Here is a 17536-nt window from a genome sequence, read left to right as displayed (position 1 = left end):
ATGAGTGATTTAGTAACATAGTTTAGTTTTGCTGCATATAAGTGCACCATTACAATTCTAGATGCAAGGATTCAGAAACTCTGCCTCTGCTGTCTTTAGCTAGTCTTTATTAGCCAAGTTAAGTTACAGTTTTGTAGACAATTCATATTTGAGTTTGGAGGAATACATAAAAAAGAGATTTCCTGTTTTTCCAGTTAAACAACCCTTAAACAGACCTCAACCCAGTGTACAGTGGAGGAGTTTGCAACTTGGACCATAAACAAATTGATCGACATCGTTACTGTTTGCACACTAACCTGCGCCTGGACAATCTCAATTTCCAGCAAGAACATTTGCAAACTAGCTATTGTCATGTTGCCAGTAAATTAGAATTAACCCTTGAGAATGATATTATGCAACAGTGAGCATGATTAAGAATAACATAACAATGCAGTTTTGAAGTCTCACATTTTAAAAAATGTATTGAATAAAGAAATTTTGAGCATTCACATGAAAAGGTGAAACCTTGGCTGCAGTTTCTAAAATTGTCGGTAGAGGTCAGTAAAGCATAACTTTAGAACAGCTGGTTCGCCTATAAATGGCGCTTTTGTCAGATTTATCACATTAAAAACGCAAAAGGGACAGAAGTTTTCAGAGCAGGAGTGAAAAAGAGCTCTGAGCCTTGGCAGGTCATTGAGGAAGTGCAGACCTTGGCAGGAGTGACGCTGTCGGAACGCTCGCTCTGATGTGTCACGTCTGATCCCAAATGGGTCCAGTTAAAATGTTGGCTGTTAGATTGGGGGGGGGACTAAAGACATCCCAGCCAGCCACCCTTCTGTGGCAATTACCTTAAAATAAACACTGACCATCAGACGGTGTCTCAAATAACACAGTACGGTGCACACACACACACACACACACACACACAGTGTACAAATGATTGTTGACCTGTGGTGTTTATTTTGAATGGAATTTAAAGCGTTGATTTAGTCCTGATGTAAGAACACACAGGCTGCTTTAAGAAAGAGAAAACCTAATGGACAGTTGTATACTGTGTGGTGTGTGTGTGTGTGTGTGTGCACCGTACTGTGTCATTTGAGAAACCGTCTGATGGTCAGTGTTTATTTTAAGGTAATTGCCACAGACGGGTGGCAATCATATCAAACCACAATTTGAATTCTGGATTTCATATTTAAGTGATAGTAGACAGCATTTGTTCTGCAGGATTTTTTTATTTCTGTCTAAAAATGGTTTAAAGGGAGTCATGTTTCTCAGCTTACTGTAGGGAACAATTCTGCTCTAATGCCATAATTCTGCTATGCTACACCAATCTGTGCATTATCACCATGGAAACTGTCCACTCAATAAATCCACACCATAATATTCTACGTTATTCCAGTCTAATCAAACAAGGTTCAAGGTTCACTTAGACAGGAGGAAGTTTCCCATGCCAGGACTAAATCAATGCTTTAAATGCCATTTAAATTAGACACTTGGCACAAAGGACCTTTTCAAAGGACCTTTTATGTCCACACATCAAAGACTAAAAATCCATGTTATCAGGGGACCAATAAAGGCAAATAAACACATTGGAGGCATCAGTTGTGTTGGACCATTATACCAGTTGCAAACGTTATATTTTTACAGCAGTTTGAAACCTTCTAATCCAGCAGAATGGCAACAGGACATCGAGGAGTCAGCAGGGTAACACGCTTCACTCAGGATCCACTCAAACACCACCCTGGCTTGTTGCCATTTATTTAATTACGTCACTGACTGTTGATTATTACAGTCTTTGTATTTGTGTTTTAATTTAAACTGACACTCAGTGACATTTTGAAAGCAACAGCGCACGTTTCCATCGCTATAATATATTTGATTTACTTAATACTTAGTGATCTCCATAAGAATCATCTCTAAGTATAAATTATATAATATTGAACTCAGGGGATTTAAAACAAGAGTGCATTTATTGTAAATTGTCATTGTGCTTCTTCACTCAGTTGTTTTCCAGAGCTCTGGATGATGTGAGGAGATCGAGAGGACAGAGCTGCAGGAATGAAGACAGGCTGGGCCCCGTGTCCAAGAAGGAGCCGCAGCCTTGGAAGCCTCAGCAGCTGCAGGAGGAGAACCGAGCAGAACCTGTGCAGGAGTGCAGGAGCTCCCAAAGAATGCAGCCATCAGAAGAGAGCTGGCAGCAAGAGATCAGGCGCCTGAAGGAACTTCTGGTGGGAAAAGACCAGCAGATCTGCAGGGTGGAGCAGGAGAGGAGGACGCTGGCTGAGGCTCACGTGGACACCTTGGCCCTGCTGAGCAGCACGCAGGTGGCACTGAAGCAGGAGGAAGGAAAATGTGCCCGTCTCCAAGAACAGTGCAGCAAGAACCTGGATGATGAGGAGCTGAGACACCAGACGCAGCTCAAGACCAAGCAGATGGTGTCCGACCTCACAAAAAAGTGTGAAGTGATGTGGACGGAGACCCAGAGGAAGCTGGAGGAGATGCTGGGGAACCAGGAAAGGATCTCGGAGGAAAAGGAGAGCTCCACCAGGAAGGAGATCCACCTCCTGACCCAGAGAATCGTCCAGCTGCAGGTGAGCTGCCTCCACCTCCTCCTGTGTTTCTGACTCCTGACTGATGTCACATTCTTTAAGCTAATAAAGGATCTTTGTCTTTGCAGCAACTCCTCCGTGAAAAAGAAACAAAGAAGAACCAAAAGACGAAGTTCAGAATAATGAAGTTCTTTGGAAGATAAAGAGCTGAAATAATTCTTTTTTTTACCAACATTCTTTTTATTGTTTTCACCATATAACAAGAAAATACAAAAAAAGAAAACAGAAAAATACAGTTACATGGTATGAACAAACATGTCAACGCCCCACCTCCGGTCTTTAAAGGCTTTCAGTTTCCTGGTTGGGAATTAAGTTGTACAAGAAAAAATAAATCATTGTAAAACAAACACTTCTGTGATCTTAAATCCTAAATACTGCAAAGCACTGCTATTTACATGTCCCCAGGTGTTTCCAACATATGAGACAAGTCAGTCCTCGATACATAACTGATAGAGGGGTCCCAGATCCAATAGAAGTTATGCTGTTGGTGTTTTATTGTATATGGGATTTTCTCTCGAGGGAGAGTTGAAGACAATTCAGACAACCACCTCTTCACACTTGGCTACTGGTGTTTTCCATGAAAGGGCTACTACTCTCTTTGCCATTAATACACTTACATCTACAAATATTTGTTGATGGTTTTTAAGCTTCAAATTATCTGGATATAGACCTAATATAAACAAATGTGGAACAAATGGTATTTGAATTTGTAAAATATTTTGAATATATGTTTTATTTCTTGCCAGAATTTTTTTTTTTCATACATTGCCAGATACAGTGGAAAAATGTACCCTTTTCCCTCCCACATTTAACACAAGTATCAGGTATGGCACTGTTATATTTGAAGTTTTTCTGGAATGATATACAGTATGTTCACATCAACCAGTTGTATTGTAATATTTTCAGCCTCGCACCACTTTTCTATTGCGATGTCCTCCTGCAGATCTTCTCTCCACGCTCCCAGCCACCCTGCTGGTGTTTCTGTACTTTCATCTACTAAACATTGATATATTTTGGATATTAGACCCCTCCCTATGCAATCCATACTCGTTAATCTTTCTACTGTAGACTCTTCCAGGAAGCTTAATGTTTGGTTTTGGTGTGTTCTAATGAAATTCCTCAGCTGTAGGAATTTTTAAAAAATGGTTATGGGGTATATTAAATTATCAGCTATTTCTCCAAATGACATCAGCACTTTTTGTGGGTTGTAAAGGTTTCCTATTTTTGTCAGTCCTTTAGTAGCCCAAGATTTAACCCCCCATCTGATCTACCTGGAGGAAAGGAGTGATTACCCCATATAGGGCTAAAAATAGAGAGGGGGGTGTATCTCTCAGATTTTTTTAATTTGATGCCACACTACAATCATGTTTTTCACAATAGGGCTTCTTGTGTTTTTTTTTGAGGATTTTAGTGTTTGCTGAATATAGGTATACTGGGAGGGGCAGATCTAGCTGTAGAGAGGAACATCTCTTTCTGCATAGTAAAACATGATTGTTCTTAATTGAGCCCCCCAATAGTACCAGAGAGGGCAGGGACACTTGAGTCCCCCCCGTCATAAGGTAAGTATAGTAATGATAGTCGTGTACGGGGACGCCTATTATTCCACAAAAATCTAACAAACAGTCTTTTTAGCCGAGCGAACAGGTTGCTTAAAGGAGGAAGTGGAAGGTTTTGAAACAAATACAGCAATTTGGGCATTATATTCATTTTAAGGACGTTTATTTTTCCTATTAGTGACATGGGTAAAGGTGTCCACCTTTCCAATAATTTTGAGATTTTGTAGTTAGGGATCATAATTACTGGCTACAATATGTTTGAGTTGTGGGACAATTTGAATTCCTAGATATGTAAAACAGTCAACAATCTTAAATTGAGTGACTGTTCTAGGAGGGCATTTACTTTCTAACTGATTTAAAAGCATTATTGACGATTTTGATTTGTTTAATTTATATCCTGAGATTTCCCCAAATATATGAAGGAGTTCTAATAATTCAGGGATTGATTTTTCCACCTTTCTAAGGAATATGATTACGTCATCTGCAAATAGAGCCAGCCAGTGTTCTTCTGGTCCAATTGATATGCTGTTTATATTTTTGTGTGTTCTTACTGCTATTGCCAGTGGTTCAATAGCTATAATAAAGAGGAGAGGGGATAGGGGATCTCCTTGTCTACATCCTCTTTGTATCTTAATGGTTTTTGATATATTATGGTTAGACGAAATAATTCTTATCCTGAGCTCTGACCTAGACATTCTATTATTTCTACTCTATGGTCCTGAAAACACTTGTTTGTTTTAAAAATGGTGTGTGATTGTATTCATTTTATCTGTTTTAATCAATAAAAATGCAAATAAAGGTTGTTATTTGTCACATCACAAAACATCCAAAATTAATATCTGACAGATTAAACCAGAACTCTGCTCCACCTGCCTGCAGTTCCTCAAGCGGCCACTTGAGGTCGCTGTCGTAATACACCGATTAGTGACCGATCTTCGTCCCTGTGATCGACTTAGGGACAATTGAGGGATTTTTTTTGTCGAAAGTAATTTTAAATAAATAAAGTTCAAGAAATGACAGTAAAAGTAAGAATATCGGGACAAATATGGACCGAAACAATGGCGAATCTTATGACCACCACCGCAGACTTTGAGCACTCATTTTCCTTCAACTTTGAACATATTTTGCTGACAACAAAGTTCAATGCATTCAATGTTGATTTTCCTAATTATTTTATCAATAGCGGTTTAGTTTCCTGCTGCTTCACATGAGTTGCAAAGTCTGTAATGTTGCAGTTTAGGATGCAAACAGGCTGTTTAGTTTTTGGATCTGTTTCAAACGGTTTTCCACAGCTTCTGATTTGAAGGTTGAGACAGGAACCGAACCGAGAGGTTAAACTTTGGTCGTGATGTTCTCTCCAGCAGCAGGTGGATTATGCGACAGCCAGAGGACGCTTCTTCCTCACTGACGGACGATGTGTGACTGCTCAAACAGGAAATTACTACACGAACGGTTGCTGGTATTTTCAAAATAAACCTACTAGTCATAATAAAGAATTGATCTCCAATCGAAATTCATGAAAAATAATCATCGCCAGGGCGTTAATTTTTTTATTATTTAAACAGCCTGGGTTGTCGAGCTAAAACAGTGAGTGTGTTGTTTTGTCGCCATAGTTTTTTGTAACTATAGTTTTATTGTGAAAGAATTTACCGGAAGCAAAAATTTAAAAACGCCGGGCTTAACGGCCGCGTTAATGACGCGCGGCTGAGCTGGTGGGGAGCGGAGAGGTGGACAGGAGTGCGCGGAAGGCTTCAATGGCCTCGGTGTTTCACAAGTGAAGGATGGGCTTCACGGTACCGCCGCCATGGCCAGATCCACCAAGCGAACCGCCGAGGATGGAGACCCACGGATAACCGTTCCCACGGACCGCGTCGAGTCGCGGGACCTGTCCGAGCCCCGGGAACTGTCTCTGGAGGAGGTGCTGAAGTCCTATGAGCAGCCCATCAACGAGGAGCAGGCATGGGCGGTGTGCTACCAGTGCTGCAGCGGGCTCCGGGGGCCCCGCCCGCCAACGGCAGGAGTCAGCCCGGTAAAGGGTCCATCTTCCATCCTCCTGCACCGGGACGGAACCGTGGCCCTGCGGACGCGCAACAGCGGTAGGGCTCACCGTCTCCTGGAGAACCAGCCTCATTTTGGAGCAGCTCTCACACAATATTACGCATGAAAAGTACTTTCAAACAATGAGGTCGTGTTATGAAAAGTAAGTTTGTGTTTACACTTTGGGCTATTTGGGTGTCCGTCAGAGCCCAAATCACCGAGCAACAATTTCCTTCCAGGCGCGTCTTCTCCGGGTCATGTGCGTTAAAAATACAGAGAAGAATAAAATAACAAATCAGCCCCCAGAAAAGGCAGAAATCTAATAGCAGGCACCAGCATATTGCGCTGGTTATTTGTAATATCCTTCATTTCCCCCCATAAATAAATAACATTCATATCAAACCACAATTTGAATTCTAGATTTCATATTTAAGTGATAGTAGACAGCATTTGTTCTGCAGGATTTTTTTTATTTCTGTCTAAAAATGATGCCATAAATACCATTTAAATTATACACTTGGTACAAAGGACCTTTTCAAAGGACCTTTTATGTCCACACATCAAAGACTAAAAATCCATGTTATCAGGGGACCAATAGAGGCAAATAAACACATTGGTGGCATCAGTTGTGTTGGACCATTATACCAGTTGCAAACGTTATATTTTTACAGCAGTTTGAAACCTTCTAATCCAGCAGAATGGCAACAGGACATCGAGGAGTCAGCAGGGTAACACGCTTCACTCAGGATCCACTCAAGCACCACCCTGGCTTGTTGCCATTTATTAATTACGTCACTGACTGTTGATTATTACAGTCTTTGTATTTATGTTTAATTTAAACACTCAGTGACATTTTGAAAGCAACAGCGTACGTTTCCATCGCTATAATATATTTGATTTACTTAATACTTAGTGATCTCCATCAGAATCATCTCAGAATATAAAATATATAATATTGAATTCAGATGATTTAAAACAAGAGTGCATTTATTGTAAATACTCATTGTGCTTCTTCACTCAGTTGTTTTCCAGAGCTCTGGATGATGTGAGGAGATCGAGAGGACAGAGCTGCAGGAATGAAGACAGGCTGGGCCCCGTGTCCAAGAAGGAGCCGCAGCCTTGGAAGCCTCAGCAGCTGCAGGAGGAGAACCGAGCAGAACCTGTGCAGGAGTGCAGGAGCTCCCAAAGAATGCAGCCATCAGAAGAGAGCTGGCAGCAAGAGATCAGGGACCTGAAGGAACTTCTGGTGGGAAAAGACCAGCAGATCTGCAGGGTGGAGCAGGAGAGGAGGACGCTGGCTGAGGCTCACGTGGACACCTTGGCCCTGCTGAGCAGCACGCAGGCGGCACTGAAGCAGGAGGAAGGAAAATGTGCCCGTCTCCAAGAACAGTGCAGCAAGAACCTGGATGATGAGGAGCTGAGACACCAGACGCAGCTCAAGACCAAGCAGATGGTGTCCGACCTCACAAAAAAGTGTGAAGTGATCTGGACGGAGACCCAGAGGAAGCTGGAGGAGATGCTGGGGAACCAGGAAAGGATCTCGGAGGAAAAGGAGAGCTCCACCAGGAAGGAGATCCACCTCCTGACCCAGAGAATCGTCCAGCTGCAGGTGAGCTGCCTCCACCTCCTCCTGTGTTTCTGACTCCTGACTGATGTCACATTCTTTAAGCTAATAAATGATCTTTGTCTTTGCAGCAACTCCTCCGTGAAAAAGAAACAAAGAAGAAGCAAAAGATGAAGTTCAGAATAATGAAGTTCTTCTTTGGAAGATAAAGAGATGAAATAATTCTGATCCTGAGCTCTGACCTGGACATTCTATTATTTCTACTCTATTGTCCTGAAAAACACTTGTTTGCTTTAGATTAGATTAGATTAGATTCAACTTTATTGTCATTACACATGTCACCAGTACAAGACAACGAAATGCAGTTTGCATCTAACCAGAAGTGCTTGAGTAGTGAATAAAGCTGTGATGGGTATATACAATATATACACACAATGATATATGTTTATGATATCAATCTATATGTTTGTATTTACAGAGTTCACAGATATGTAAAGGGTATATAAAAGTCATTGCAACCAAGATAAATATATATACAGGCTGTAACTGTGGTGCTGAATTTCCTACAGGATCAATAGAGGCTATTTATGCAGTTTTTAACTATGTGTATGTTTTGACTATACAATAATGATAAAATATGGTACAAATGTGCAAAGTATGGAAAGCAGTGCAAATAAACAGATGTAAATAGTGCAATTATTGTAACAGATGTAATCAGTGCAAATAGAGTGAATGTACAATCAGTCAGTCCAGGGGTTATTGTGCCTGAAGAGAGGTCAAGTGAGAGGGGTCAGAGTTCAGCAGGGAGACAGCAGTGGGGAAGAAGCTGTTTCTGAACCTGCTGGTTTTGTCCGGAGGCTCCTGTAGCGCCTCCCAGAGGGCATGAGGGTGAACAGTCCATGCGCTGGGTGACAGGAGTCTTTAGAGACCTTCTTGGCCCTCCTGTGACAGCGCCTCCTGTATATGTCCTCGATGGCAGGAAGAGAAGCTCCAGCTATTCGCTGGGCGGTCTTCACCACCTTCTGCAGTGCCTTCCGGTCTGAGGCAGAGCAGTTCCCATACCAGACCGTAACACAGCTGGTAAGGATGCTCTCGATGGTGCAGCGATAGAAGTTCACCAGGACGTCTGAAGAGAGGTGGTGTTTCTTCAGAGTCCTCAGGGAGAAGAGACGCTGGTGAGCCTTCTTCACCAGACTGGAGCAGTTAGTCGTCCAGGTGAGGTCCTGTGAGAGGTGGATCCCCAGGAATTTGAAGCTGGACACACGCTCCACTGCTGCTCCGTTGATGTGGATGGGTGGGTGGATGTCCGTCTTCCTCCTGAAGTCCAGGACGAGTTCTTTAGTTTTATTGGTGTTGGGCAGCAGGTTGTTGTTGTGGCACCACGTAGCCAAGCGGTCCACCTCCTCCCTGTAAGCTGACTCATCATTATCCTTGATGTGGCCAATCACCGTGGTGTCATCTGCAAACTTGATGATGGTGTTGGAACCATGTAGAGCTCTGCAGTCGTGGGTGAAAAGGGAGTAGAGGAATGGGCTCATCACACAGCCTTGTGGTACTCCAGTGTTTACAGTGAGGGAGCAGTGATGATCTAGCCGCACATGCTGTGGTCTATTGGTCAGAAAGTCCAATAACCAGTTGCAGATGGAGGTGCTGGTGCCCAGATCCCTGAGTTTGGTTATCAGCTTGGAGGGGATGACAGTGTTAAATGCTGAACTAAAGTCTATGAACAGCATTCGGGCGTATGTGTCTTTATTGTCCAGGTGTGAGAGGACAGAGTGCAGTGCTGTGGAGACTGCATCTTCTGTGCTCCTGTTCTTACGATAGGCGTACTGATGGGGGTCCAGGGTTGGGGGGAGACAGGATTTGAGTTGTGCCAAGACCAGCTGCTCTAAGCACTTTGTGTTAATAGGAGTGAGTGCTACTGGACGATAGTCATTGAGACAAGGGGGTGGAATGTTTTGGTACTGGCACGATGGAGGTGGATTTGAAGCAGGTCGGCACAACTGCATGAGCCAGGGGTAGATTAAGTCCGTCAGGACCCCTGCTAACTCCGCAGCACAAGGTCTGAGCACGCGTCCAGGGATGCCATCGGGGCTCGCAGCTTTGCGTGGATTGATCCTGCTCAGTTCCGCTCTGACATCAGTGGTAGAGAAAGTTAAGGGTTGGTGGCCAGCAGTCAGCTCTACCTTGCTCGCTTGTTCATGGTTGTCCTTCTCACACCGAGCATAGAAGTTGTTTAGCTATAATTTAAGTGATAGTAGACAGCATTTGTTCTGCAGGATTTTTTTTATTTCTGTCTAAAAATGGTTTAAAGGGAGTCATGTTTCTCAGCTCACTGTAGGGAACAATTCTGCTCTAATGCCATAATTCTGCTATGCTACACCAATCTGAGCATTATCACCATGGAAACTGTCCACTCAACAAATCCACACCATAATATTCTACGCTATTCCAGTCGAATCAAACAAGGTTCAAGGTTCACTTAGACAGGAGGAAGTTTCCCATGCCAGGACTAAATCAATGCTTTAAATGCCATTTAAATTAGACACTTGGCACAAAGGACCTTTTCAAAGGCCCTTTTATGTCCACACATCAAAGACTAAAAATCCATGTTATCAGGGGACCAATAGAGGCAAATAAACACATTGGTGGCATCAGTTGTGTTGGACCATTATACCAGTTGCAAACGTTATATTTTTACAGCAAGTTTGAAACCTTCTAATCCAGCAGAATGGCAACAGGACATCGAGGAGTCAGCAGGGTAACACGCTTCACTCAGGATCCACTCAAACACCACCCTGGCTTGTTGCCATTTATTTAATTACCTCACTGACTGTTGATTATTACAGTCTTTGTATTTGTGTTTTAATTTAAACTGACACTCAGTGACATTTTGAAAGCAACAGCGCACGTTTCCATCGCTATAATATATTTGATTTACTTAATACTTGGTGATCTCCATAAGAATCATCTCTAAATATAAAATATATAATATTGAACTCAGGGGATTTTAAACAAGAGTGCATTTATTGTAAATTGCCATTGTGCTTCTTCACTCAGTTGTTTTCCAGAGCTCTGGATGATGTGAGGAGATCGAGAGGACAGAGCTGCAGGAATGAAGACAGGCTGGGCCCCGTGTCCAAGAAGGAGCCGCAGCCTTGGAAGCCTCAGCAGCTGAAGGAGGAGAACCGAGCAGAACCTGTGCAGGAGTGCAGGAGCTCCCAAAGAATGCAGCCATCAGAAGAGAGCTGGCAGCAAGAGATCAGGGGCCTGAAGGAACTGCTGGTGGGAAAAGACCAGCAGATCTGCAGGGTGGAGCAGGAGAGGAGGACGCTGGCTGAGGCTCACGTGGACACCCTTGCCCTGCTGAGCAGCACGCAGGCGGCACTGAAGCAGGAGGAAGGAAAATGTGCCCGTCTCCAAGAACAGTGCAGCAAGAACCTGGATGATGAGGAGCTGAGACACCAGACGCAGCTCAAGACCAAGCAGATGGTGTCCGACCTCACAAAAAAGTGTGAAGTGATCTGGACGGAGACCCAGAGGAAGCTGGAGGAGATGCTGGGGAACCAGGAAAGGGTCTCGGAGGAAAAGGAGAGCTCCACCAGGAAGGAGATCCACCTCTGACCCAGAGAATCGTCCAGCTGCAGGTGAGCTGCCTCCACCTCCTCCTGTGTTTCTGACTCCTGACTGATGTCACATTCTTTAAGCTAATAAATGATCTTTGTCTTTGCAGCAACTCCTCCGTGAAAAAGAAACAAAGAAGAACCAAAAGATGAAGTTCAGAATAATGAAGTTCTTCTTTGGAAGATAAGGAGACGAAATAATTCTGATCCTGAGCTCCGACCTGGACATTCTATTATTTCTACTCTATTGTCCTGAAAAACTCTTGTTTGCTTTAGATTAGATTAGATTAGATTCAACTTTATTGTCATTACACATGTCACCAGTACAAGACAACGAAATGCAGTTTGCATCTAACCAGAAGTGCTTGAGTAGTGAATAAAGCTGTGATGAGGTATATACAATATATACACACAATGATATATGTTTATGATATCAATCTATATGTTTGTATTTACAGAGTTCACAGATATGTAAAGGGTATATAAAAGTCATTGCAACCAAGATAAATATATATACAGGCTGTAACTGTGGTGCTGAATTTCCTACCGGATCAATAGAGGCTATTTATGCAGTTTTTAAACTATGTGTATGTTTTGACTATACAAAAGATAAAATATGGGCAAAAATGTGCAAAGTATGGAAAGCAGTGCAAATAAACAGATGTAAATAGTGCAATTATTGTAACAGATGTAATCAGTGGCAAATAGAGTGAATGTACAATCGTCAGTCCAGGGTTATTGTGCCTGAAGGGAGGTCAAGTGAAGAGGGGTCAGAGTTCAGCAGGGAGACAGCAGTGGGTGGTTTTTTTGTCCGGCGGCTCCTGTAGCGACCTCCCAGAGGGCATGAGGGTGAACAGTCCATGGCGGGGGACAGGAGTCTTTAGAGACCTTGGCCCTCCTGTGACAGCGCCTCCTGTATATGTCCTCGATGGAAGGAAGAGGAGCTCCAGCTATTCGCTGGGCGGTCTTCACCACTTCTGCAGTGCCTTCCGGTCTGAGGCAGAGCAGTTCCCATACCAGACCATAATACCTGGTAAGGATGCTCTCATGGTGCAGCGATAGAAAGTTCACCAGGATGTCTGAAGAGAGGTGGTGTTTTTCTTCAGAGTCCTCAGAAAAGAAGACGCTGGTGAGCCTTCTTCATCACCGACTGGAGCAGTTAGTCGTCCAGGTGAGGTCCTGTGAGAGGTGGATCCCAGGAATTTGAAGCTGGACACACCCTCCACCGCTGCTCCGTTGATGTGGATGGGTGGGTGGATGTCCGTCTTCCTCCTGAAGTCCAGGACGAGTTCTTTAGTTTTATTGGTGTTGAGCCATGTTGTTGTTGTGGCACCACGTAGCCAAGCGGTCCACCTCCTCCCTGTAAGCTGACTCATCGTTATCCTTGATGTGGCCAATCACCGTGGTGTCATCTGCGAACTTGATGATGGTGTTGGAACCATGTAAGCTCTGCAGTCGTGGGTGAAAAGGGAGTAGAGGATGGGCTCATCACACAGCCTTGTGGTACTCCCAGTGTTTACAGTGAGGGGAGGGGAGCAGTGATGATCTAACTGCACATGTTGTGGTCTATTGATCAGAAAGTCCAATAACCAGTTGGCAGATGGAGGTGCTGGTGCCCAGATCCCTGAGTTTGTTTATTAGCTTGGAGGGATGACAGTGTTTAATGCTGAACTGAAGTCTATGAACAGCATTTTGGGCGTATGTGTCTTTATTGTCCAGGTGTGAGAGGACAGAGTGCAGTGCTGTGGAGCATCTTCTGTGCTCCTGTTCTTACGATAGGCGAACTGATGGGGGTCCAGGTTGGGAGGAGAACAGGATTTGAGTTGTGCCAAGACCAGCTGCTCTAAGCACTTTGTGTTAATAGGAGTGAGTGCTACTGGACTGATAGTCATTGAGACAAGCTGGAGTGGAATGTTTTGGTACTGGCACGATGGAGGTGGATTTGAAGCAGGTCGGCACAACTGCATGAGCCAGGATAGATTGAATAAGTCTGTCAGGACCCTGCTAACTCCGCAGCACAAGTTCTGAGCACGCGTCCAGGGATGCCATTGGGGCCCGCAGCTTTGCGTGGATTGATCCTGCTCAGTTTTCCGCTCTGACATCAGTGGTCGAGAAAGTTAAGGGTTGGTGGCCAGCAGTCAGCTCTACCTTGCTCGCTTGTTCATGGTTGTCCTTCTCACACCGAGCATAGAAGTTGTTTAGCTATAATTTAAGTGATAGTAGACAGCATTTGTTCTGCAGGATTTTTTATTTCTGTCTAAAAATGGTTTAAAGGGAGTCATGTTTCTCAGCTTACTGTAGGGAACAATTCTGCTCTAATGCCATAATTCTGCTATGCTACACCAATCTGTGCATTATCACCATGGAAACTGTCCACTCAATAAATCCACACCATAATATTCTACGTTATTCCAGTCTAATCAAACAAGGTTCAAGGTTCACTTAGACAGGAGGAAGTTTCCCATGCCAGGACTAAATCAATGCTTTAAATGCCATTTAAATTAACTTGGCACAAAGGACCTTTTCAAAGGACCTTTTATGTCCACACATCAAAGACTAAAAATCCATGTTATCAGGGGACCAATAAAGGCAAATAAACACATTGGAGGCATCAGTTGTGTTGGACCATTATACCAGTTGGAAACGTTATATTTTTACATTTTACAGCAGTTGAAACCTTCTAATCCAGCAGAATGGCAACAGGACATCGAGGAGTCAGCAGGGTAACACGCTTCACTCAGGATCCACTCAACAAACACCACCCTGGCTTGTTGCCATTTATTTAATTATGTCACTGACTGGTGATTATTACAGTCTTTGTATTTGTGTTTTAATTTAAACTGACACTCAGTGACATTTTGAAAGCAATAGCGTACATTTCCATCACTATAATATATTTGATTTACTTAATACTTGGGATCTCCATCAGAATCATCTCAAATAAAATATATAATATTGAATTCAGGGGATTTTAAACAAGAGTGCATTTGTTGTAAATTGTCATTGTGCTTCTTCTTCTTCACACAGTTGTTTTCCAGAGCTCTGGATGATGTGAGGAGATCGAGAGGACAGAGCTGCAGGAATGAAGACAGGCTGGGCCCCGTGTCCAAGAAGGAGCCGCAGCCTTGGAAGCCTCAGCAGCTGCAGGAGGAGAACCGAGCAGAACCTGTGCAGGAGTGCAGGAGCTCCCAAAGAATGCAGCCATCAGAAGAGAGCTGGCAGCAAGAGATCAGGGACCTGAAGGAACTTCTGGTGGGAAAAGACCAGCAGATCTGCAGGGTGGAGCAGGAGAGGAGGACGCTGGCTGAGGCTCACGTGGACCCCTTGGCCCTGCTGAGCAGCACGCAGGCGGCACTGAAGCAGGAGGAAGGAAAATGTGCCCGTCTCCAAGAACAGTGCAGCAAGAACCTGGCTGATGAGGAGCTGAGACACCAGACGCAGCTCAAGACCAAGCAGATGGTGTCCGACCTCACAAAAAAGTGTGAAGTGATCTGGACGGAGACCCAGAGGAAGCTGGAGGAGATGCTGGGGAACCAGGAAAGGGTCTCGGAGGAAAAGGAGAGCTCCACCAGGAAGGAGATCCACCTCCTGACCCAGAGAATCGTCCAGCTGCAGGTGAGCTGCCTCCACCTCCTCCTGTGTTTCTGACTCCTGACTGATGTCACATTCTTTAAGCTAATAAATGATCTTTGTCTTTGCAGCAACTCCTCCGTGAAAAAGAAACAAAGAAGAACCAAAAGATGAAGTTCAGAATAATGAAGTTCTTCTTTGAAGATAAACAAAGAGACAAAATAATTCTGATCCTGAGCTCCGACCTGGACATTCTATTATTTCTACATTATTGTCCTGAAAAACACTTGTTTGCTTTAAAAATGGTATAAGTGTGATTGTATTCATTCTTTCTGTTTAATCAATAAAAATGCAAATAAAGGTTGTTATTTGTCACATCACAAAACATCCAAAATTAATATCTGACAGATTAAAGCAGAACTCTGCTCCACCTGCCTACTTCCTCAAGCGGCCACTTGAGGTCTCTGTCGTAATACACCGATTAGTGACCGATCTTCGTCCCTGTGATCGATTTAGGGGCAGTTTTGTCGAACGTTATTTGAAATAAATAAAGTTAAAGAAACGACAGTAAAAGTTAGAATATCGGGACAAATATGGACCGAAACAATGGCGAATCTTATGACCACCACCGCAGACTTTGAGCACTCATTTTCCTTCAACTTTGAACATATTTTGCTGACAACAAAGTTCAATGCATTCAATGTTGATTTTCCAAATTATTTTATCAATATTGGTTCAGTTTCCTGCTGCTTCACATGAGTTGCAAAGTTCTGTAATGTTGCAGTTTAGGATGCAAATAGGCTGTTTAGTTTTCGGATCTGTTTCAAACGGTTTTCCACAGCTTCTGATTTGAAGGTTGAGACAGGAACCGAACCGAGAGGTTAAACTTTGGTCGTGATGTTCTCTCCAGCAGCAGGTGGATTATGCGACAGCCAGAGGACGCTTCTTCCTCACTGACGGACGATGTGTGACTGCTCAAACAGGAAATTACTACAAGAACGGTTGCTGGTATTTTCAAAATAAACCTACTAGTCATTATAAAGAATTGATCTCCAATCGAAATTCATGAAAAAAATCATCACCTGGGCGTTAAGTTTTTTTTATTATTTAAACAGCCTGGGTTGTCGAGCTAAAACAGTGAGTTTGCTGTTTTGTCGCCACAGTTTTTTGTAACTATAGTTTTATTTTGAAAGAATTTACCGGAAGCAAAAATTTAAAAACGTCGGGCTTAACGGCCGCGTTAATGACGCGCGGCTGAGCTGGTGGGGAGCGGAGAGGTGGACAGGAGTGCGCGGAAGGCTTCAATGGCCTCGGTGTTTCACAAGTGAAGGATGGGCTTCACGGTACCGCCGCCATGGCCAGATCCCCGAGCGAACCGCCCAGGATGGAGACCCACGGATAACCGTTCCCACGGACCGCGTCGAGTCGCGGGACCTGTCCGAGCCCCGGGAACTGTCTCTGGAGGAGGTGCTGAAGTCCTATGAGCAGCCCATCAACGAGGAGCAGGCATGGGCGGTGTGCTACCAGTGCTGCAGCGGGCTCCGGGGGCCCCGCCCGCCAACGGCAGCAGTCAGCCCGGTAAGGGTCCATCTTCCATCCTCCTGCACCGGGACGGAACCGTGGCCCTGCGGACGCGCAACAGCGGTAGGGCTCACCGTCTCCTGGAGAACCAGCCTCATTTTGGAGCAGCTCTCACACAATTACGCATGAAAAGTACTTTCAAACAATGAGGTCGTGTTATGAAAAGTAAGTTTGTGTTTACACTTTGGGCTATTTGGGTGTCCGTCAGAGCCCGAATCACCGAGCAACAATTTCCTTCCTTCCAGGCGCGTCTTCTCCGGGTCATGTGCGTTAAAAATACAGAGAAGAATAAAATAACAAATCAGCCCCCAGAAAAGGCAGAAATCTAATAGCAGGCACCAGCATATTGCGCTGGTTATTGTAATATCCTTCATTTCCCCCTTATAAATAAATAACATTCATATCAACCACAATTTGAATTCTAGATTTCAAATTTAAATGTTAGTAGACAGCATCTGTTCTGCAGGATTTTTTTTAATTTCTGTCTAAAAATGATGCCATAATACCATTTAAATTATCACACTTGGTACAAAGGACCTTTTCAAAGGACCTTTTATGTCCACACATCAAAGACTAAAAATCCATGTTATCAGGGGACCAATAAAGGCAAATAAACACATTGGAGGCATCAGTTGTGTTGGACCATTATACCAGTTGCAAACGTTATATTTTTACAGCAGTTTGAAACCTTCTAATCCAGCAGAATGGCAACAGGACATCGAGGAGTCAGCAGGGTAACACGCTTCACTCAGGATCCACTCAAACACCACCCTGGCTTGTTGCCATTTATTTAATTATGTCACTGACTGTTGATTATTACAGTCTTTGTCTTCGTGCTTTAATTTAAACTGACACTCAGTGACATTTTGAAAGCAACAGCATACGTTTCCGTCGCTATAATATATTTGATTTACTTAATACTTGGTGATCTCCATAAGAATCATCTCTAAATATAAGTCAGTAAAATCCAGACATGCATTGGAGCATCTCCCTTTATATCCATTGAAGTACAGACGA

At 43.7% G+C, this 17536-nt stretch overlaps 2 protein-coding genes across 2 annotated transcripts; both read left to right on the top strand.

Moving 5' to 3' along the window:
* The first annotated feature begins 1149 nt into the window (after positions 1 to 1149).
* LOC130536593 (trichohyalin-like) lies at positions 1150 to 2731 on the top strand. The gene is made up of 3 exons (XM_057052648.1): positions 1150 to 1683; positions 1983 to 2570; positions 2657 to 2731. The coding sequence occupies exons 1-3, from the start codon at positions 1654 to 1656 to the stop codon at positions 2729 to 2731; spliced, it is 693 nt and encodes a 230-aa protein (XP_056908628.1). The 5' UTR covers positions 1150 to 1653.
* A 10567-nt stretch (positions 2732 to 13298) lies between these two features.
* On the top strand, positions 13299 to 15302 carry LOC130536592 (uncharacterized). The gene is made up of 3 exons (XM_057052647.1): positions 13299 to 13319; positions 14396 to 14983; positions 15070 to 15302. The coding sequence occupies exons 1-3, from the start codon at positions 13299 to 13301 to the stop codon at positions 15247 to 15249; spliced, it is 789 nt and encodes a 262-aa protein (XP_056908627.1). The 3' UTR covers positions 15250 to 15302.
* Positions 15303 to 17536: the final 2234 nt, after the last annotated feature.

This window comes from Takifugu flavidus, chromosome 13, assembly GCF_003711565.1.
Source record: "Takifugu flavidus isolate HTHZ2018 chromosome 13, ASM371156v2, whole genome shotgun sequence".
Classification (NCBI taxonomy): Eukaryota; Metazoa; Chordata; class Actinopteri; order Tetraodontiformes; family Tetraodontidae; genus Takifugu; species Takifugu flavidus.
The sequence above is the reverse complement of the archived record's forward strand: the minus strand, read 5'-3'. Positions and strand labels throughout refer to the sequence as shown.

Bases quoted from the DNA above. Each gene is read 5' to 3' on its own strand.
- LOC130536593 (XM_057052648.1), top strand. From the start codon at position 1,654: ATGGCAACAGGACATCGAGGAGTCAGCAGG. The intron at 1,684-1,982 runs GTAACACGCTTC...TTCTTCACTCAG, and splicing joins GACATCGAGGAGTCAGCAGG to TTGTTTTCCAGAGCTCTGGA. The intron at 2,571-2,656 runs GTGAGCTGCCTC...TTGTCTTTGCAG, and splicing joins AGAGAATCGTCCAGCTGCAG to CAACTCCTCCGTGAAAAAGA.
- LOC130536592 (XM_057052647.1), top strand. From the start codon at position 13,299: ATGGAGGTGGATTTGAAGCAG. The intron at 13,320-14,395 runs GTCGGCACAACT...TTCTTCACACAG, and splicing joins TGGAGGTGGATTTGAAGCAG to TTGTTTTCCAGAGCTCTGGA. The intron at 14,984-15,069 runs GTGAGCTGCCTC...TTGTCTTTGCAG, and splicing joins AGAGAATCGTCCAGCTGCAG to CAACTCCTCCGTGAAAAAGA.